Source organism: Ailuropoda melanoleuca, chromosome X (assembly GCF_002007445.2).
Source record: "Ailuropoda melanoleuca isolate Jingjing chromosome X, ASM200744v2, whole genome shotgun sequence".
NCBI classification, from domain to species: Eukaryota; Metazoa; Chordata; class Mammalia; order Carnivora; family Ursidae; genus Ailuropoda; species Ailuropoda melanoleuca.
Window position 1 is genome coordinate 20,074,446 of NC_048238.1, and position 23,212 is coordinate 20,097,657.

A 23,212-nucleotide genomic window follows, 5' to 3' on the forward strand; every position below is an offset into this window, starting at 1 on the left:
TATTTACTTTGAAACACAATGTTGACAATGCCCCCTTGTAAATGAAAATGTTAAAAAGAACAAATTCCCTCCAGTTAATCATTTTTATGTTCTTTATGAATCAATGAAAAGCAACACTATACTTTAGAAGCCTCAAGGTACAAGCCACGTATTCATAAGCACTGCCTTTCAGCAGATGTGCAAGCAAACACACACACACACACGCACACGCACACATATCCTAAGTGTGAGCGCCAGAGTTGAGGTGAGTGGGAGCAATGAAGAGCTGCTATATGGTGTTTGCTCAATGAAGGAAGTGAAAAAAAAGCCTTCAGTAATAACTGTTGCCAGAAGCCCAGCTTTAGGGTTTGGGGAGTGTGGTTAAGGATAGAGACGGGATTGAATCCAGGCTCTGAGGTTATTTATTGCTTCTAAAACTAAGTTCTTAAAAAAAAAAAAAAAAAAACTGTGATCACATAGCTCTCTTGGGACAAAATGTCTTTGTCGATACAGGGCAGAGAGGGACTTTAGGTAAGTCAGTTCTGGCTGCCACAGCTTGGGGTAGTGGTAGCTGAAGTAGAAGCAGGGGAAGCATTACATGAACAACAGGGCCCAGGCCTGGCTAAAAGGACCGCTGAGCTTCATGCTTTCCAGTGACTTGAGAGAGGAGCAGCACTGTTTTGGTGAGGGGCATTGGAATGCTATGTATAGGTGAGGCAGGATAGCCCTGTGGGATTGAAGCCTCAATACTTTCAAGATGGTGATTCTCCCTAAACTGACCTACAGACTCAAAACAATCCATGTCAAAAACCCAGCAAGCTTTTTTTTTTTCTTTTTATGCAGAAATAGGCTGATCCTGACATTTATATGGAAATGCAAAAGTTCTAGAAGGGCCAAAACAGTTTTGAAAAAGGACATAGTTAAAAGACTTACACTTTCCAATTTCAAAATGTACTGAAAAACTACAGAAATCAAGACAGTGTTGTACTGGGATAAGTACAGACATCTAGATCAATGGAACAGTATTGAGAGTCCAGAAATAAACCCTTTTATGGTCAATTTATTTTCTACAAAGATGCCAAGGCAATTCAATAGGGAAGGGATTGTCTTTTCAACAAATAGTGCTGGGACAATTGCATATCCGCATGTAAAAAGAGTTAAACACTTTTGGATGGATTTAAACCCTTTCCTCACACTTTACACGAAAAATTAACTCAAAATAGATCATAGGCTTAAATATAAGAGCTGAAACTATCAACCTTTAAGAAGAAAACCTAGGAGTCTTTGTGGACTTGAGCTAGGTAAAGTGTTCTTAAGTATGATACCAAAAGCATGATTCATAAATGAAGAAATAAATTGGACTTCATCAAAGTTAAAAACTTTTGCTCTTCAGAGGTACCGTTAAGAAAATGAAAAGACAAGTGACCCCCTGGAAGAAAACATTTGCAAATCATGTGTCTGATAGAGACTTGTATCCAGAATATATAAAGAACTCTTGCAACTCAATAATAAGCAAATAAGCAACCCAATTTAAGAATGGGCTGGAATAGCTTTTTTTACCAATGAAAAAATATGAATGTCTAGTAAGTACATGAAATGATGCTCAATAAATCATTAGTCATTAGAGAAATGCAAATGAAAACCGCACCTACTAGAATGTCTATAATAAAAAGAAAAAAACAGTATCAAGCATTGGTAAGGATTTGGAGAAGCTGGAGCCCTCATAGATTGCTGGTAGGAATGCAAAATGGTGCAGCCACTTTAGAAAAGTTTATTCCACAAAATGTTAAACATAGATTTACCATCAGATAACATAGATTTACCATTGCACAACTAGATATTTAACAAGAGAAATGAAAACATGTTTTCATAAAAATGTGCACAGAAATGTCCATAGGGACATTATTTACAACAAAAACTTGTACACCAATGTTCATAGCAGTATTATTCACAATAGCCAAACGTGCAAACAATCCAAATATCCATCAACTGGTGAAAGGATTAACAAAATGTGATATGCCCATATGATGGAATTTACTCAGGAATAAAAAGGAATGAACCACTATTGATAGATGCTGGAGCATGGATGATCCTCAAAACCACTATGCTCAGTGAAAGAAGCCAGATGCAAAAGACTACATATTACATGATTCCAATTATATGAAATGTCCAGAAATTGTACATAGAGACAAAGACCTTTGGTGGTTGCCTAGGGCCAGAAATGGAAAGGGGGACTGACTTCAGATAGACATGAGGGATCTCTTTGGGGTGACAGAAATATTCAAAATTTCGATTGTGGTTACACAGCTCTGTAAATTTACTAAAAATCACTGAATTGTATACTTAAGGTGGGTGGATTTCATGGTATGCAAATTTTACCTCAAAGCTGACTTTTTAAAAAGAGTATACTTGTGATTGCCTATGAATTCCAGCTCTGCTACTTACAAGCTGTGGGATTGTGGGCATGTTATGTAATCTTTTAGGAACTCAGTTTCCTCACCTGTAAAAATGGGAATAATACCATCTAACTCATCAGATTGTTGTGAGGGGTAAATAAAGTTAATACTTGTTAAGTCAGCGCCAATATTTATAATTTTTAATTAACATTATTTCTTGTGACATTTCTATTTTCGGTACACATTTCTGACAATGAAGCATATTATGTTCTATTTATTAACAATGAATTTTGTTCTTGAGATATAATTCACATACCATATGATTCACTCTCTTACACCATACAATTCACTGTTTTTTAGTATATTCATAAAGTTGTGCAACCATCACCACTAGTTCGACAACATTTTTTAAAATTGAAGTATAGTTGACATACAATATTACATTAGTTTCAGGTGTAGGGCACAACAATTCGACATTTCTACATTTTTATCACCTCAGTGGGTTTTCTGAATTGGCTGGTATAACTATTTAGAATGTAAGATAAATTCTAAATTTATAAACTTATGAATCTGTAAGTTCCTAAATTTAGGAACTAAATGCCTCCACTCATTTTTTTAAAAGATTTTATTTATTTATTTGAGAGAGAGAGAGACAGCCAGCGAGAGAGGGAACACAAGCGGGGGGGGGGGGGGGGGGGGGGGGGGGGGGNAGGAAGAAGCAGGCTCCCAGCGCGCAGGGAGCCCGATCTGGCGCTGGATCCCAGAACCCTGGGATCACGCCCTGAGCCAAAGGCAGATGCTTAATGACTGAGCCACCCAGGCGCCCCTAAATGCCTCCATTCAAACACAATACATTATACGGTCTCTACCAACACTTAACCAATGAATGCATTTATTGAAATAGAACTTCCTATGTTAGATAAACTGTTGTAACCTAAAACATATGTGATAGAAAACACATTCTTTTTAACATTACTTAAGTATTCTAAGAACACAGGTAATCTACATTCTTATTCCTATTCCTACATTCCTATTCACCTTTCCTTACATTTTTTGCTGGCTAGAAAAGAACACTTGCTCATGACAGAAAACATAGGAAGTATAGAAATGCATGGGGAGAAACAAAAATTACTCGACTTCTTTTTGATACACCGTGGAAAAAAAAGTAAAGTCCCCGAAGTCTTCACATTTTAAAACACCGATTTAGTAGTAATCTTTCCATTAAAGAAGTGAGTTTTCCTGTATGGGCTTAAATAAAAAACTCCTTGGGCGTTCTTACAAAACCTAGCTTCTATCTTATGCTAACTCCACGCTGTGCAGTTTAGAGCCACCATGGACCGCCTCCCAGGTCCTAAAAACCTGTCCCTGAGAACCATTTAGGGACTTTGCTCTTCCCATTCCTAGACCGCTGACCACTTCATCAAACCTCCGCGCGAGGGCGCCCTTCCCGCCGCCCGCCAGTGACGCGCAGAGCCGTGAGCGCGGCCAGCGTGGCCATTACAGCCGAGCCGCACCCCGAGCCCATCTCGCCTTATTAAATTATGGAAATCGGTAAAGATGGACAGCCCCATCGTCTGTCCTCACACCCTCAGAGAACATTCCCAGGTTCCAGGAAATTCTTCCGGCCATCCCCGCGGGAACCGGAAGTGGCTTCTCCCTCGCTAGCGCGCTTGGCGGTTGCATCACCCGCCTAGCGGCGGTGGGGGGGGGGGGGGGCTTCTTTTGGGGCTGCCCTCAGCGTTGCCTGCACAAAAATCCATCGGGTTTGCAAAGAATGGATTCCGAAATATTGCTTCATGTTTTTTTAGTGAGTCTTCCGGCAGGCACTGTGTAAACCCAAGCGGAGAGAAGTCCATGCAGCGAGGCCCCTGCTGTACCGGCCGTCCTCCTTTCCCAGGCGTGGGCCCTAGTCGGCCTTCCCGCCTCCGCTTCCCCGCCGCGCACAAGGGGACCTGCATTCGGTCAGGCAGCAGCTGGGGCGACTTCCTTCCTCTCGGAGCAAGATGGCGGGGGGTGAGGCTGGAGTGACTCTGGGGCAGCCGCATCTTTCTCGCCAGGATCTCGCCACTTTGGTAAGGTTTCGTTCTGCAAGGATTCGGAGCGAACTCAGAAGTGGATGATCGAGCCTCCCGATAGGAGTTGAGACGAGGCAGTGCCAGGCTGTCGGGAGCATGTGTTAGGAGGGAGACTCGTGCCGCCGCCAGCACCTCGGCAAGTCCGCGAGCTGTGCATGGGGCAGTGAGGTTGTGGGACCTCAAGCCCCCGAAGGATTAGGCTGGAAAGTCATGGTGTTAAACGTTACTAAGGCATTTGCTTCTAAAGGTCTGGGAAAGGACTATCTACATCGTCCTTGGTGCTAATGCTGTCAAGGTGGGGGGGGGGTCTCGGGCTTTCACATCTCCCGTAGCGAGTGGAGGTGTAGTCTTCTGTAACGATGAAGGACTTTTAGGGCTTCCCAGTCATCAGAGTACAATATTGCTTTTGCAGGAGAAGTGCTTTAGAAGTAGAGGAGAACTGTTCACATGGTGGCAAGCTGTGGGTAGCAAATATAAAGTCAGAGTTGTGATCTGTCTTACGTTCAGCGATTTAAAATAAAAATGATTTCATTTCAGGATGTTACCAAGTTGACGCCACTTTCACACGAAGTTATCAGCAGACAAGCCACAATTAATATAGGTAAGATAAGAATAACTTGGTGACCTGACTTGATCTCGACAAGTAATTTTAACTTCTCCCTTTGTGTGATTACCTGAATTTTATGAGGACGCCGGCATTCAAGAAATAGACTTTGAGCCTCTGTGAGTAAAGCACTGCTGGATTTTGTGGGAAGCACATATTGCTCACGCCTAGCTCATGTCTAAGTGAGAAGAAAAGATACGTACATATGAAAAATTTAGTAGCACTAGGCAAGTTGTAGTCATATGTAGCAGAAGAGGTGAAAATGTGGTGGTACTTGCCACACAGGGTTATTGCAAGGGCATACTTTTCGAAAGTTTTATTTGGTATATAAGTGATTATTAAGTAGAAGGGTTCCCCCCCCCCCGCCCCAGTTGCCATCTGGAACTTTAGAGGAGAAGGTATGTTGACTGAGTGTAAATTTAGGGTGTTTGACAGCCTGTACAAGCGGCATAATTAAATCTAGCTAAAAGTAAAGCTCTACCATCAGGTTATTAAGAAGTTATACATGCTACCCTTGATAGCATTACCATAATTAAACCTGAGTTATTTTCCTGTTTTCATGGATTCTTTTTGGTTGTGTCAGGACTCATTCCTGTTTACTTCACTCTAGTTATGCTGGAAATTTCCTTAGTATCTAGAATTTTATCTTCTTCTTGAGTGTTTATTTTAAATGAAGGTAGTCTTTTTTGTGATTAGAAACATAGGATGAATAGCTTTTACTAAGTGTGTTTTTTTTTTTAATTTATTTTTATTTATTTGACAGAGACGCAGCCAGTGAGAGAGGGAACACAACAAGCAGGGGGAGTGGGAGAGGAAGAAGCAGGCTCTCAGCGGAGCAGAGAGCCCATCTCGGGACTCGATCCCAGGACCCTGGGACCACACGCTGGGCCGAAGGCAGGGGCTTAACGACTGAGCCACCCAGGCACCCCCTGAGTGTAGTTTTGGAATGGGATTGTCATTACATGGAAAGTTCCATTCGGTCCTGTATTAGAATAAGGTTTTGGTAGGAAAGAATATGAAGGAGGAAAAATTGAAGTCATTGTTGGTTTTATGCTGATATTTATAGTGAGTTTTATTGGGTTTTCTTCTCCAGTGCTTTTTGAAATAGTATTTGGTGTAATTGAATGCATATGAATTAATTTCTTAAACTTTGTCTATAGGTACAATTGGTCATGTAGCTCATGGGAAATCCACAGTTGTAAAAGCTATTTCTGGAGTTCACACTGTCAGGTTCAAAAATGAACTAGAAAGAAACATTACAATCAAGCTTGGATATGCTAATGCTAAGGTGAGCTTGTACTGTGGAACTAGAAATAACTTCGATTGTTGAATGTGCAGACAACAAATTCAAATCTTTTTTCCGTTGGAATTTTTAGATTTATAAACTTGACGACCCAAGTTGTCCTCGGCCAGAATGTTATAGATCCTGTGGAAGTAGTACACCAGATGAGTTTCCTACAGACATTCCAGGGACCAAAGGGAATTTCAAATTAGTCAGGTGACCTCTTTCAAAAAACACTTTATACTTCATATTCTATTGTCTTGTGATTGTGCTTTTTGAAATATTTAACTGAGATATTAAATTATGAAACTACTGAATGTTATTTTTTCTATTAATGTCCTTATTGTCTATAATGACAGTAATTTGAAAAGTCAAGTATTTCAGCCTCAATTTAGATACTCCATGCAAGTTCTCCAAAGGAAAGGTATCATGTAAGCAGATGGAATACAGGGAAACACAGCTCATTGGATATAGGGGAAGCTTTTTGCCGGGCTTCCGACATTTCTTTTAAACAATGTTGTTTTTGTTTTTTAGATAGGGGATGAACAAACCCATTCTTAATTACCTCTCTTCAGTATATGGGCTTGTTAGCCATCTAGTTTCTGAATGTGATTCATATCCTGGTTCTTTATCAGAGGATACAGACGACTTCTACCTAGTGATGTTAATGGGGTTGGGGATGGCCCACAAGGAAATTTTACATTGGAGCAAGGCTAGGACTGGGGAGAGGTGAGTGAGGCCCTTGCCTTGGGCCCAAAATGTAAAGGGAGAAATCCTAAAGAAAAAAAAAAAACACAAAACTTCAGTGATCAGGATAAACAGTATTTCGAGGCAGTGCTTTTTGAAATTGATGCAAAGAAATCTTAATAGAATATCATTTGTTTAAAGACAACTCAAAATTACAGATTTTTTTCCTCTTCAGTATCACTTTTTATTTTTGGTTAAGAATGGCATTATTAGTTACCTTTGATATTTTGTGCATCGTGAATTTTTTTGCATTAATTTTCTTAAAAATCTTAAATTTAAATATTATTTATCTTGATTAGTGAGTTTTTTGGCACTCCTTTAAATTTTGCACCTGAGGCAAATATCTCACTCAGCCTCACCCTAGTTCTGGTCCTCATCAGAGAATAACAGACTTTTTTTTATAAGTGGCCAGATCATAAATATTTACAGCTTTGCAGTCTATAGGTTCTCTGGGAAGAGGTTACTCATCTCTGCTCTTGTGTTACGAAAGCAGATGCAAATAATAGGTGCTTGAGTGGGTATGGGCCAGATTTGGCCTAAGGGCCTTAGTTTGCTAACCCCTGTTTTAGATCATGACAATGTGAGTATACACTTTTTTTTAATTATAATAACTTTTTTTTATTATATTATGTTAGTCACCATACAGTACATCCCTGGTTTCTGATGTAGAGTTCCATGATTCATTAGTTGCATATAACACCCAGTGCACCGTGCAATACGTGCCCTCCTTACTACCCATCACCAGCCTATCCCATTCCCCCACCCCTCCTCCCCTCTGAAGCCCTCAGTTTGTTTCTCAGGAGTCTGAGTATACACTTTTTAAAACTAGTGATCCTCAGTAAGTAGCAGTTTTGCTAAAATAGTTCTGCCATCTCTACTTCATACTGGCAGTTCCAGCTTTTCAAGGTGCTGGAGGAATTTTTGGCAAATTATTTTTTCGGATGGCAGTGCCCATTCTGTTAACACTGTTATAGCTTTCAAATTGATGACGTTTCCAGTATATATTTCATACCATACCATATTCATTTTGATTGGATTTGGGAATTTCTGTCTGTTGAAATATGAATTGATTTTAGGACTGATTGTCATTTCTTAATTGTTAGACATGTTTCCTTTGTTGACTGTCCTGGCCATGATATTTTGATGGCTACTATGCTAAACGGTGCAGCAGTGATGGATGCAGCTCTTCTGTTAATAGGTAAATATATCAGAATTGGTTTCGACAAATCAGTGTGGAGCAAATCCAAGGTGGAATATTTAAAGGGGAACTAAGGCCATTAAGGGCCATATCCATTACCTAAGAGTGACACAAATGGGAGCTAACACGTCTTCCAGGGTGACATCTGTGCCTACCAGCTATCACACAATACTAAACAAGATAGATGTGGGACTGATAGAATTCTTAGATTAGTATATATTTTTAAATTAAAGTCAGTAGTGCATTTTTCCCACCTGGATCACATGAGGTGATTTATTATTTTAGTTTTTAATTTGTGTGTAAGTGTACATCTATTCAATGCTGCAGTTGTTGATGTATAGTGGTTTTGTTCAGATGCAAATCTTATTCATAGTGAGTGCTGAAGTGTAGACCTAATTGGGGTTTTCAAAGCTAGGGTTGTGATACCTTCCTTATGTGAGCTGTCAAGAGATTTCATTGCTATGGGACATAATTTTTATTTTTATTTTTTTAAAGATTTTATTTGCGATTGAGAGACAGAGATAGAGCAAGAGCGGGGAGGAGAGGGAGAAGGAGGCTCCCCGCTGAGCAGGGAGCCTGATGTGGGGCTCAATCCTAGGACCCTGGAATCATGACCTGAGCCAAAGGCAGACACTTAATCTATGGGACATAATTTTTTTTAAAGGATGCCAAGTAGATACAGTACAGGACAGCTCAACATCACTGCTTGGGGAAGGTGATTGTTGGAGTGCCCAACAAAACATGCCAATTTCTGTATGACACACTGTTGGTTATCTGTGCATTTAGTGTTTTTATCTCCCTTTGTTAGCGAGTACCCTTTGGTAGTAGTAACTGGGCCAAAACATCTCTAAGACTGCTTCTTGGAAGCTTCTTGCATAGCACCAGGGATGAAAGCTAAATGATCCGGAGGCTCCAGTGAACGCAGGCGCAGAGGGTGAAATGGGGTGAAAGGTGGACACTTGGCAGTGATATCCAGGACTTCTGCCTGGAGTAAGGCTAGGACACGCAAAAGTTCTTTTATTAGATGCCAAGTAAATTAGTTTGGGTAGAAAAATACACATAAAATAAAATTTACCATTATAGCATTAAAGTGTACAACTCAGTGACATTAAGTACATTCACAGTGTTCTACAAACATCACCATTTTCTAGTTCCAGAACATTCTCATTGCTCCAAAAGGATACCCCATGCCCATTAAGCAGTCACTGTGTGCCATACCTTCCCCCCAGCTCCTGGAAACCACCAATCTGCTTTCTGTCCCTATAGATTTGCCTATTCTGGGTATTTCCAGTTAATTCTCATGAATCTGTTTTATTCTTCATCCTCTAGCTGGTAATGAGTCTTGTCCTCAACCTCAGACTTCGGAACACCTGGCTGCTATAGAAATCATGAAACTGAAGCATATTTTGATTCTACAAAATAAAATTGATTTGGTAAAAGAAAGTCAGGCTAAAGAACAGTATGAACAGATCCTTGCATTTGTACAAGGTAAGAAGCTATAATCGCTAATAAATCTATGAATCACTTTGAAAGGTATTTAATCCAGATACCAGATGTTAAATTTAACTTTTACTATAGTAGACTATCTGAAATAGATAAATTTATGTGTCTTGAAACCTTATTTCTCTACCTACTACTTGTTAGCCACCTGATACAGTTAGTGAAATCTGTGTTTGTGAATTTGATAAACTAAAGGACATATATTTTTTCATCCATGGATATCTAAAATATTTTCTTATTGAAGTATAGTTGACATACTGTTAACGTTAGTTTCAAGTGTACAACGTAGTGATTCGACAGTTCTGATAATTCTATACATTATGCAGTGTTCCTGACGGCAAATGTAGTTACCGTCTGTTACCACACAAAGTTGTTAAAATATTATTGTCTACATTCAGTATCCTATACATTTCATCCAGTGACTTATTTTATAATTGGAAGTTCAAACTGAAATATATTTTTGCTGGCTGAAAGTTAGAACTGAAGTTGTATTCTGGAAATTATGAATCGGTTTAGAAAAAAAAAGTCCTCCTTAATGAATAAAAGCTTTTTTTGTTTTAAACTTATTTTAAGTCTTAACACTATTCTTACCAAGTACTTTGATCACTGAAACTGACAATGATATATTTAATCATTATAGTGTTCATTTCTCTGTTGCATAGGGTTTTTCATTTCAGGGAAGACGTGATGCTTGTTATTGTTGACAGTTCTCTCTCACCTTTATTGGAAGGGTTGACTCCCATGAACCTAGTTGTGGTGCAATGAAAAGGAATAAGTCAGTTTGATTAAAATCTAATTATGTTTGGTCTATTTCTTTGACCAACCTGTTTGACATATAATTAATAAGGAGCAAATATTTTATGAGCCAGTAGTCTTTGATTAGCAAAGAGTCTGTAATTTTACCTTGACATTTATTGAGAGGTTAATTACATGTTACTAGAAATCTTTAAAGTAGTAATGTGCTTTTTCCCAGGAGTGTTAGTATTTTATTTCCTTTAGACAGTATTATCATTTTAGTATAGTAAATATGTGTAAATATATTTTAACAGTTTTTTTCCTTAAAGGGACTAGTATTCATTTTCAGGAGTAAAGCAAATAGAATACTGCCACCTTTCTAAACAGAATTATCACTTTGCGCCTGTTGCTGGCGTTTGTGTGAGGATGTTTAGGCATCTATTTTAGTTTTTGTTTTAAGATTTATTTATTTTAGGGAAGGGGAGGCAGAAGAAGAGGGAGAGGGAGAATCTCAAGCAGACTCTCTGCTGAGCACAGCACCTGACATGGGGCTCGATCTCACGACTCCAAGATCATGACCTGAGCTGAAACAAGAGCCAGAGGCTCAACTGACTGAGCCACCCAGGCGCCCCTAGGCATCTATCTTAGTAATCTTAACCTTTTCATTTAACATAGATCAAGTTCTGTAAAACTAAAGAATCTTAATCTTTCTAAATTTTGAATAGGTACGGTAGCAGAAGGAGCTCCTATTATTCCAATTTCTGCTCAGCTGAAATACAATATTGAGGTTGTTTGTGAGTACATAGTGAAGAAAATTCCAGTACCCCCAAGAGACTTTACTTCAGAACCCCGACTTATTGGTAAGTGATAGTATTTGTCTTTAACTCTCAATTTGATCTTTTTCACGTTGGTGATTCCCCTTGAAGGGTGTTTATTATACTTTCTCTTTCTGCAGAGATATTAACAATCTTCATACAGTTTGTTTTTGTTTTTGTTTTTTTGGGTTTTTTTTGATTCTGGGATTGTATTGGCAATGCTAGTTTGCATTACTGGAAGAGGGGCAGAATCCCCATGTCATGTGATCAAGATGGAGTCATATAGTATTCTCCATGGAATTAAAATGTTTTAGTCAGGAACAGGGTATTAGAACTTTCGTACAAATGTTTTCCTTGTACCATTAATGAAGATTTTCATGTCCTTTTCACTTTTATTTAAGTTCATAGTACCAGTATTGGTACTATGCTAAACTTGTGGTTCCTACACAGAGATTTAGGAGCCTTTTTTAAAAGAGACATTTGGGGGGCGCCTGGGTGGCACAGCGGTTAAGCGTCTGCCTTCGGCTCAGGGCGTGATCCCGGTGTTACGGGATCGACCCACATCAGGCTCCTCTGCTATGAGCCTGCTTCTTCCTCTCCCACTCCCCCTGCTTGTGTTCCCTCTCTCGCTGGCTGTCTCTATCTCTGTCAAATAAACAAAAAAATCTTAAAAAAAAAAAAAAAAAAAGAGACATTTGGGCCTCCTCTGGGCCTGCACCTGGTGCCCCCCTTTATATTGTGGGAAGTGTTCTCTTGGGTGATCGTGATGCATATCCTTGTTCAGGGTCACTGTTCTCAGGACCTAAGTTCAGCTCCTATAGTTCTAAAGTTGTTTTGTAGTTTTAAAACTAAATTTTAATTTAAGAAGTTATACAGAGGCAGATAAAGAAAAGAAGTCCACAGTCCCCCTGCCTTTTGTTTCTAGCCCTTTAGCCCAGAAGTAATCAGAATTAATGGTGTGTATTAGTCTCACACCTTCCTCTTTATTCACATCATTATATATAAACACGTACGTTTTTCCTGTTTTAGTTTTACTTTACAGAAATGGGATCATACTCTGTGTGTTATTTTTGTCTAATTGTGTGTGTGTGTGTGTTTTAATAGTATATGTGGGTTATCCTTTCAGGTCATTACATTATAGGTCAAACATTCTTTTTTTAGGGGTGCCTTGGTGGCGCAGTTGGTTAGGCGTCTACCTCTTCATTTCAGCCCAGGTAGTGATCTCAGGGTCATGGGATCAAGCCCCATGTCAGGTTCCACGTTCAGCATGGAGTCTGCTTAAGTTTCTCTCTCCCTCTCCATCCATCCCCCCAGCATGCATGCACGCTCTCTTTCAGATAAATAAATAAATCGTTAAAAAAACCCAAAACCCAAAACATTCTTTAATACCTGCTGATATTCCATAGTATGGATGTACCATAATATGCCCCCTATCAATTAACTTTTAATTTATTTCCACTATTTTCATCATAAGCAAGCCTACAGTAAACAAAGGAGTAATGATAATAGATTTTGTCACAAAGTCGCCCATGTGTGTATAAATATTATGTGGCTACTATCTCAGAAAAGTTATTTTAGTAAAGAATATTTCCTTTAAAGTTAAAACAAGCAGAATTGGCTTTAATTTGTTTTGTTTTCTTTTAGTTATTAGGTCTTTTGATGTCAACAAACCTGGCTGTGAAGTTGATGACCTAAAAGGTGGTGTAGCTGGTGGTAGCATTCTAAAAGGAGTATTAAAGGTGAACTGGATTTTGATTGTTGTGTTTTTATTTTGTTTTTCCCTTGCCTTAATCATAAGGTGAATTGTATGGGCACTCCAAATTGAAAAGTAAAATTTTTTTCTTTGTGAGTACGGAGCACATTTTATATGCAGATAGGCTTGTGTGGTAGGTAGTTAGCAACAGTTGGATGAACGTTTCTGGTTTTGAAGCTCTCTTCCACTTTTTTTTTTTTTTAAGTAACAGTCCTCGACATAGAGAAATAATTGCCTTTTCAGTTTGGGCATCTTCTGTTAGGACTTTTGATATGTAAGTGGTAATGGTGTCATCCGACAACAATTCTAATTACTAACTTACCCGTTTATAGGTGGGCCAGGAGATAGAAGTCAGACCTGGTATTGTTTCCAAAGATAGTGAAGGAAAACTCATGTGTAAACCAATCTTTTCCAAAATTGTGTCACTTTTTGCGGAGCATAATGACCTTCAATATGCTGCTCCAGGAGGTCTTATCGGTAAGGATTTTTCTCTCATCCCTACATTTTTGTGGTGTTTTTCATGGGAAAAGGATTACCCAAAAAGATGTATTGTAGATTTTTAATTGGGTATTTTAAATAATTGATTGGGGTGGGGGAACATTCACGTGGTTAAGCTGTTGGTTTTAGTTCATAAGATGGTTTCATGTGTTCATAAAAATTATTTCTAAGGATAAAGAAGGATACATTTTGGTTTAGTATATGAAGTAACTACTTTTAGCAGTAATTAAGTTTTATGATCCAGCATTAAAAATAATTAAGTATACTTTTTTGTCTACACTGTTTTGGTGGTAGAGAGTAGTTGTTTCTTTTTGTGTTTTGCAAATGAAAAGTTACCCGCAAATGTCAACTGAATCCTGTCAGATCATATTTACTGTGAGGTGGGAATAAAAAAATAACTTCAATTGGTTAGCAATTACTGAGATGATTTTATGGATTTTTCTAGTCCCTTACAACTTAGTGTATTACCAGATACCCAGAAAAAGACAAGATTCAAATGAGAATTAGACATGTTGTACCTTTGGATTAAAGAAGAAATTCTTGGATAAAGAAGTTTATCTTTTGGTTCTCTGATTTTTGGGTATATAATTCACTTTTCTATCCTGTAATTAAGAGTTTACTGTATGTAATTTAATGATAATGCTCATGTAGCCACCACCCACCTTGAACAGTTGTCAATACTTTACCAGTCTTGCTTCCTCTTTACATCTCCTTTCCTCTCCTCATATGCCGCTAAAATATTTTTTTTTTTTAAGATTTTTTTATTTGTCAGAGAGAGAGAACACAAGCAGGGGGAGCAGTAGGCAGAGGGAGAAGCAGGCTCCCCGCTGAGCAAGGAGCCCGATGCGGCGCTCAGTCCCAGGACCTGAGGGTCATGACCTGAGCCGAAGGCAGCCACTTAACCGACCGAGCCACCCAGGAGTCCCATGCAGCTAAAATATTTTGAAGTGGATCCCAGGAATCATATATGAAGTCCTGAAGTTATTTTTTTTAATCAGCCTTCCTGGGTAGAAATGGCAGGCAAATATTCTACAAATTACTCATCATGAATTTTGTATCTTTTCAACCTTTATTAAATATATTCAGACTCATTTTTGAGTTAGGCTGTCATCTCTGTCCTTTATTTAGAATTTAAATCAAGAGACTGTTCTCAAATGCCCAACTAATCCATGGGTTTATGATTCTACTTCTTCAGGTAAGACAGGTATTTTGTCATGCCTGTGTAGCTATTATATGAGTATGAGAATATAAATGTGTATTAAAATGTATAGGTATATGCTGTACTTGTTTGACTAAGTTGTGGGTAAGCAACTTTATTAGAAAATAAAAAGTTGGGCTTTATATATCTTGTTTTTATATCAGGAGTGGGAACAAAAATTGACCCCACTTTGTGCCGGGCTGACAGAATGGTGGGACAAGTACTTGGTGCAGTTGGAGCTTTACCGGAGATCTTCACAGAATTGGAAATCTCCTATTTCCTACTTAGACGGCTGCTAGGTGTACGCACTGAAGGAGACAAGAAAGCAGCAAAGGTAAATGCTTTCTGTAATTCCTGTTTCAGAAAAGTGCCAGTGATGTTAGGACCAGTTTTGAGGTTCATTCTTTTATAGTTAACATGGGATTAAGATAAAAGATGAGTAAATTTGGCTTTCTACTTTCAGGAAGTTGAAAAGTCTCATATTAGGTTGGCAGAGATGGAAAATTGCTGATATCTATTGTTGTTGGCAAGGACGTAGGAAAATAAGCAGTCAATTTTGGAAAGCATTCTCTTGATTTTGGGGTTTATCTTTCCTCGATTTATTTTCCTAGGTGCAAAAGCTGTCTAAGAATGAAGTGCTCATGGTAAACATAGGATCCCTGTCAACAGGAGGAAGAGTTAGTGCAGTCAAGGCCGATTTGGGCAAAATCGTTTTGACTAATCCTGTGTGCACAGAAGTAGGAGAAAAAATTGCTCTTAGCCGAAGAGTTGAGAAACACTGGCGGTAAGTTTACCAGCTTTTGTCACTATCTAATAAAAAAGACACAGTTCCCTTAAGTTCTTGGTTTTGTGCATGCACACTTTACCTTGAACACAATTGAAGCTTTAGCTCAACTATTTATTTGGATGACTTAGAATCTGTATTTCTAGCCCTGATTTGTGATACACACAACCTACAAAAAAAACCAGTGAATTTAAGTTCACTATTTCTCTTTGGCTTTTTAAAACTTTGTATTTGGAAACAATTTCAAACTTAACAAGAAAATTGCGAGAATTGCACACAACTCCTGTTCCCTTTTCCCAGATACACAGTTTATTTTTACATATGTGTGTGTGTATTCTTCTATATATATAAAATTTTTTCTCAGCTGTTTAAGAAGTGGGTTGTGTATGTCATACTTCTTGATCTCTTAACACGTTGGTATATATTTCCTAAAAGCAAGGACATTCTCTTAATTAACCGCTTCAAGAAGTTAACATCGATAAATTACTGAAACCTACAGTTGATATTCCAGTTATACAGCTTGTCCCAATAGTGTCCTCTAGTCCCTCTGGTCTAGGCTCATGCAGTGCATTTAGTTATCATATCTCTTTGATTTCTAATCGGGTACTTCCTCAGCTTTTTTTTTTTTTTTTTTTGTCTTACTTGACATTGACTCTTTTGAAGAATACATTTTTACTCTTCCTCAGTTGGAGTTTATCTGATACTTCTAAATGGTTTTTTTTTTTTTTTAAAGATTTTATTTAATTGACAGAGATAGAGACAGCCAGAGAGAGAAGGAACACAAGCAGGGGGAGTGGGAGAGGAAGAAGCAGGCTCATAGCGGAGGAGCCTGATGTGGGGCTCGATCCCATAACGCCAGGATCACGCCCTGAGCCGAAGGCAGACGCTTAACCGCTGTGCCACCCAGGTGTCCCTATCTGATACTTCTAAGATTAGATTCGGGTTATGTATTCTTGGCTGGAATTACATATACTTATATATGTTTCTTCCTGCTTTGTCTCATACAAACCCTCTAAATTACACTGTTCTGAGTCCTCATTGTTGTCATAATTATTCAAATCACGTTAGGCTCTCTGTTTTTTGCTCACTACTTTTTTCCCTTATTAAGGCTTCCCTGATACCGTGCCCCATGAAGGTCTCTCATCACTTACTGTTCAGAAGATTGATCTGAATTATTACTCTATACTTTAGAGAGAGTTAAACTTCTGGTTGAATTTTATTTTTTTTTTTAATTTATTTTTTTTTTTTTAAAGATTTTATTTATTTATTTGACAGAGAGAGAGACAGCTAGCGAGAGAGGGAACACAAGCAGGGGGAGTGGGAGAGGAAGAAGCAGGCTCATAGCAGAGGAGCCTGATGTGGGGCTCGAACCCATAACGCCGGGATCACGCCCTGAGCCGAAGGCAGACGCTTAACCGCTGTGCCACCCAGGCGCCCCCTGGTTGAATTTTAAGTAAATAATCCTGCTTTGTGGTGATTTATGTCATTTGATTTTACTCTTTGATGTGATTATACTATTTGCTATTAAAGACACACTGATTTCCAGGGTATTTTAAAATAGGCTTAAATAATAAACTTTCAGAAATTCAAGAAAGAATGTATTATTCTCAGAATGGTACATTTCCTAGCTCAGAACAGATTTTAAAATAAAAGGATTTTTTTTGTGTCTGCCCACTAATACTATAAGAGGATTCTATCCACGTCAAACTAGATTTTGCTTAAAAATTAGCAAGACTCCACCAGAAAACTGTTAGAACTAATAATAGATGGATTCAGGAAAGTTGCAGGATACAAAACTAATATATAGAAATCTGTTGTACTTCTATATACTAATGACAAAGTAGCAGAAAGAGAGATTAAGAAAACAGTTCTATTTGTGGTTGCTCCAAAAAGAATAAAATACCCGGGAATAAATTTAAGGAGGTGAAAGACCTATACTCTGAAAACTGTAAGACTTTGGTGAAAAAAATTGAAGACAACACAAACGAATGGAAAGATACACTATGCTTATGGGTTAGAAGAATTAATATTGTTGAAATGGTGATACTGTCCAAAGCAATCTACAAATTCGATGCAGTTCCTATCAGAATACCATAGGATTTTTATAGAACTAGAATAAATAATCCTAAAATTTGTGTGGAACCACAAAAGGTCCCAAATAGCCAGTCTTGAAAAAGTACAAAGCTGGAGATATCACAGTCCCAGATTTCAAGCGATATTACAAAACTGTAGTAATCAAAACAGTATGGTACTGGCACAAAAATAGACAAACAGATCCATGGAACACGATAGTGAAGAAATAAACCCAGTCTTATGTGGTCGGTTAATCTATGACCGAGGAGGCAAGAATATGCAGTGGGGAAAAGAAAGTCTCTTCAATAAATGGTGCTGAGAAAGGGGGAATGAAACATGAGAGACTATGGACTATGAGAAACAAACTGAAGACTTCAGAGGGGAGGGGGTGGGGGAATGGGATAAACTGGTGATGGGTAGTAAGGAGGGCACGTATTGCATGGTGCACTGGGTGTTATACGCAACTAATGAAGCATCAAACTTTACATCGGAATCTGGGGATGTACTGTATGGTGATTAACATAATATAATAAAATAAAATTAAAAAAAAATAAATGGTGCTGAGAAAACTAGACAGCTACACACAGAAGAATGAAACTGACCCACCTTTTTTTTTTTTTAAGATTTTATTTATTTATTTATTTATTTATTTATTTATTTGAAACAGGGAGAGTGCGCATGTGCACGAGTGCAGGAGGAGAAGCAGACTCCCCGCCGATCAGGGAGCCCAACTTGGGGCTCTATCTCAGGACCCTGAGATCATGACCTGAGCTAAAGGCAGACACTTAACTGACTTAGCCACCCAGGCACCCCAAAACTGGACCGCTTTTTTACACCATACTCCAAAACAAATTCAAGACCTAAATGTGAGACCCAAAACCATAAAACTCTTAAAAGAAAACTGGCAGTAATTTTTGACTTCAGCTTTAGCAACATATTTATGGATATGTCTCCTCAAGCAAGGGAAACAAAAGCAGAAATAAACTATTGGAACTACACCAAAATATAAAGCTTTTGCATAGCAAAAGAAATCATCAACAAAATGAAAAGACAATCTGCTGAATGGGCGAAGGTATTTGTAAATGATATATCTGATAAGGGCTTAATATCCAAAATATATAAAGAACTTCCACAACTCCACACCAAATAAGCTGAACAATTCAATTTTAAAAAGGGCAGTGCACTTAATAGACATTTTCCAAAGACATACAGGTAGCCAACAAACACAAAAAATAGCATCACTAATCATCAGTGAAATACAAGTCAAAACCACAATGAGATACAAGATATACACCACTCCGAGTAGCTAGTGTCAAAAAGACAAAAAGGGACACCTGGGTGACTCAGTCAGTTGGATGTCCAATTCTTGATTTCAGCTCAGCTCATGATCTCAGGGTCATGAAATCGAGCCCCATGTTGGGCTCCACTCTCAGCGGGGGGGGGTCTGCTTGAGATTCCCTCTCTCTCTTGCTCTCCCTCTGCCCCTCTTCCCCGTGCTCTCTCTTTCTCTGTCTCTCAAATAAATAAATAAATAAATCTTTAAAGAAAAAGTCAAATAACAAGTGTTGGTGAGGATGTGGAGGAAAGGGAACCCTCAGGCACTGTTCATGAGAATAAAAATTGATGCAACTACTGTGGAAAACAGTATGGAAGTTCCTCAAAAACTTAAAAATACTGTATGATCTAGTAATTCTACTACTGGGTATTTACTCAAAGTGAAAACACTAATTTGAAAAGATACATGCATGTATGTATTTGTTTATTGCAGTGTTATAATAGCCAAGTGTCCATCCATTCATGATTGGATGAAGTAGATAATGGTGTATATATGCACAATGAAATATTACTCAGCCATAAAAACATAAAATCTTGCTATTTGTGACAACACAGATGGATCTAGAGGGTATTATGCTAAGTGAAATAAGTTGGAGAAAGATAAATATTGTATGATTTCACTCATAGAATCTAAAAAACAAACAGGCTCATAAATATAGAGAAACTGGTGGTTTCTGGTGGGCGGGATGAGGTGGGTAGGGGATGATTACAATAGGTGAAAGGGATTAAGGCTTCCAGTTATAAAATAAGTAAGTCCTGGAAATGAAAAGTACACTTTAGGGAGCATGGTCAATAATATTCTAATGTATGGTGCCAGATGGTGAGTACACTTATGGTAAGCATTGAATAATATGTAGAATTGTCAAATCACTATGTTGTACACCTGAAACCAATATAATATTGTATGTCAGTTATACTTCAGTAATAAAGAAATTGAAATAAAAAGTAGATTTTAAAAAATTAGCAAGTATGTTAAGGTTGTTAAATGAGATCATCTGAATGATCTTTACATTCCTTAGGATTATGGTTTTACCCCATGTTTAGATGGGTTTTGTGCTAGAAGCTATTGTTGAGGTAGCAATCCAGCCTGGTCATTGATTAGAGCAAATATTGAGAGAGGGAGCAGAGGTCCCTCTGCTATTGAGAGTAATCTGCTAATAAACTATATGTTCTTCTACTTCTCTTAATTTTCTTTACCTGCCACGGTCATGCTAAATCCTTTGTGATCTTTTGAGTGTTGTGAATGGTAAAAATGCATTGTTTTCAAGGAGAAAAGGATAGAAAATGAGATTTTTTAGAAAATCAGACTGTGGTAGATTATGTATCAGCATGATTCCTTAGGTTGACTGGAAGGCTCTGGTGGTTCTGGAGGGGTGAGTGTTATTTCGATAGAGTGAAGACAAGCATATTTGTAGTAGCAACTTTTGTTTGCTCTTTTGGTCTTTCATTTTGGCTAGGCCCATGTTTGTGGGTCTGAGGATCTAAGAAGAAAATGTGAGTTTTCTTACTGGAGCAGCAGGTTTTGGGAATAGTCAAATTTAGCAGATAGGCAAGTAAAACCAGTTATGTCATATGATTGTGTGGTAATGATAATGAAATGGGTGTAAAATTCATGGTTTTTAAAATTTTCTTTTTGCAGTTTAATTGGTTGGGGTCAAATAAGAAGAGGAGTGACAATCAAGCCAACAGTAGATGATGACTGAAGAATTCCAGTGAAATCATACATTTGGATGGAGTCAGAATTTCTCTTTACAACCTAGGGGTATATTTTCAAAGCAATACTGGGAAATTAATTTCACAGCTCATTACCTTAGTGGTAGCTGTAAGGTCATTCTCATTTTTTGTTGATTAAAATTTAACCTCTAGTGCTAAAATAGGATCTACAATAAATGTAAAAATTGGCATGATGTTGTATTGAATCTACATTTTAGCAGAAATTAATCATTCCCAAGTAATGTCTAATTTATACATCAGTGTAGGTTTGAAGTGAAACTGAACCAGCCTTTTCTGTAGCACACATACCAACAGACCTGTTTCAAATAAAGGTTTTCTTCTTAGTTTGCATGATTCATCTTTGAGTGGTTCCAGGCTTGAAGGACTATTGTACCAGTAAAAACTTGAAGACACAAGTTCTTGAAAACCAGCTTTCCTTTGCCCTATATTTTATGTTGCTTTATCTTTGAAATTATGAGTGAAAAGCAAATTAATACAAATTATCCTTTAGAGCATAGGAGCTCATTCCCATGGACACACTTTTTTGTCCCCTTCCTCTTTTCCTCAACTGGAACACAGGAAACTAGAGCCAGAAGTTCTCACCTTCTCCCTGTGATGGCCTGCAATTGTTTCTGCATTGGTTTATACCTGAAACCTGATAGCCTTCCCCCACTGGAAACCACTGTTAAACCGGATGATTCTAGATAAGTAACATAGACCTTTGTGGGCCTTATTTTATATTTTTTCTTAACTGCCTAATTGATATGGTTATAATGTAGATTCTAATATTAGTAACCTTTGGACCTTTCAAGAGGTCAGTGATGTTAGAAAGCAAAGAGTGAGCGTTTGATTTTTAACTTAATTCTTCATTTTCTTAACACTTTTCCTGTGCTGCTTTATTTTTCATTTTTTTAAAGATTTTATTTATTCATGAGAGAGAGAGCATGCACGAGTAGGTGAAGTGACTCCACTGAAGCCAACCAACTGAGCCACCCAGGTGCCCCTGCTTTATTTTTATTTATTTTTTTCTTCGTAAGATTCTCTTAAGGCCAGTAGGTCCCACCTCTGGCTGACAATGGATTTGCTGGAGAACCTTAAAAAAGGAAAAAAAGAAAAAGATGGCCTACAGAGATTCTGATTTAATTGAGTAGGGATGGAGTCCTGGCACTGATACTTTTAAAAACTTCCCAATGTTAAGAAATGAATTTAGAGTTGAGAAGTAGGTGTATCAAATAACACAGAACGTACTGAGTTTTGGTAGTCTGATAATAGTCTCTAGTTGCTTTTCTTAAATTTGCATTTGACGTGGGACTTGATGCCACAGTCTAATAATAAGCCTTTTCAGGCATTAAAACTGCTGGGTAGAAATTTAGAAGGTGTGCTTATGAATTGTTACTTAAATTTATAAGTTCTGAAGAAGCATATAATGTTGCATACTTGATTGACTTCGAGGGTTGTGTTGTAGCATGAAGGACATTTAAATAAAGCAAGGTCCTAATCCAGACATTAATTTTGTATTTAACATGTCCCCATTTGTTTTGTAAGCCCCTTCCACCAGTAATTCTGGGATAACAAGACCCAAAGCTTCAGTATTTGACTAAATTTATCTTGAGTAATTTCATGTCACAATTGAAAGCAGAAGTCTTGTCTGTTTCTAGCATCTGCATGAATTTCAACAGATTTATAAAGCACTGTGCTTAATGTAAATAGGTATACACAAATATGAAAACAGTGAGCCTAACTTTCTTAAAACTTGAAGTCAGTGCATTAATTCTTAGCAAAAGTTGTACCTGGTTGAGAATCTGCCTGTAATGCAGTGTTACTGATGAAAGTACATTGCGTGTGTAAATCCTCTTGGCTCACCTGTCAGGATATTTTTGGAGTCTGAGCAGTTCTCATCCCCTCTACTATTAACAACTTAGTTGTTGCCACCATGGCCTATCACCTAATAGCACTGTGTAACTCCTCCGTGCTTCCACACTTGCCCCATTGCAGTCTGTTCTTAGCACAGCCAGCGTTACCCTTTTTGTAAGAGAATGCTTTGTGTACCACTGTATATGTTGTAAAGTCTCAACAGAAATGGGTATGAGAGCAATCTAGCTGTGACAAGCAAATGATTTCCAGGCTGCCGTAGAAAGTTATATTATGTAACCCCAAAGATGATGTGTTTGTGTGTGTTTGGGTTTTGCAGAGGAAAAATAATTTTATTCTAATAAGAGTGCATATAGCTGCTCTCTTCTAAAACTTCTGAAATCCCATTTCTAGAAAAATTTAATATGGTGACGCTTTTATTGAAATGGATGCTTTTCTAGAAATATATAAAATTTTTAGAAATTATCGAAAACGAAGCCAATACCCTTAGTATACTTATAATCAAGAAACTTGGATTATTAAAAAACTACCTCTGCAGAAGTTTCCACAAACTCAATATACATTATGCCAAATTTCAAAGTTTAGGTAATTCCTGTTTAAAGTTCAGAATATGGGAAATGAAAAGACAAAGGAGACAAAGAAGACAAAGACAATA

At 37.9% G+C, this 23,212-nt stretch overlaps 1 protein-coding gene across 1 annotated transcript; it reads left to right on the forward strand.

The window, feature by feature from the left end:
* The first annotated feature begins 4,256 nt into the window (after window positions 1–4,256).
* Window positions 4,257–21,043, forward strand: EIF2S3 (eukaryotic translation initiation factor 2 subunit gamma). The gene is made up of 12 exons (XM_011235120.3): window positions 4,257–4,447; window positions 4,988–5,051; window positions 6,215–6,342; window positions 6,431–6,552; window positions 8,187–8,281; window positions 9,611–9,769; window positions 11,242–11,376; window positions 12,976–13,070; window positions 13,417–13,561; window positions 14,945–15,114; window positions 15,392–15,564; window positions 20,612–21,043. Exons 1-12 carry the CDS (start codon window positions 4,379–4,381, stop codon window positions 20,673–20,675), a joined length of 1,419 nt encoding a protein of 472 aa, XP_011233422.1. The 5' UTR covers window positions 4,257–4,378; the 3' UTR covers window positions 20,676–21,043.
* Window positions 21,044–23,212: the final 2,169 nt, after the last annotated feature.

Excerpts from the sequence above, each read along its gene's own strand:
- EIF2S3 (XM_011235120.3), top strand. The coding sequence starts at position 4,379 with ATGGCGGGGGGTGAGGCTGGAGTGACTCTGGGGCAGCCGCATCTTTCT. Across the intron at positions 9,770-11,241 it reads GATCCTTGCATTTGTACAAG|GTACGGTAGCAGAAGGAGCT; the intron begins GTAAGAAGCTAT and ends AATTTTGAATAG. Across the intron at positions 15,565-20,611 it reads AGAGTTGAGAAACACTGGCG|TTTAATTGGTTGGGGTCAAA; the intron begins GTAAGTTTACCA and ends TTCTTTTTGCAG.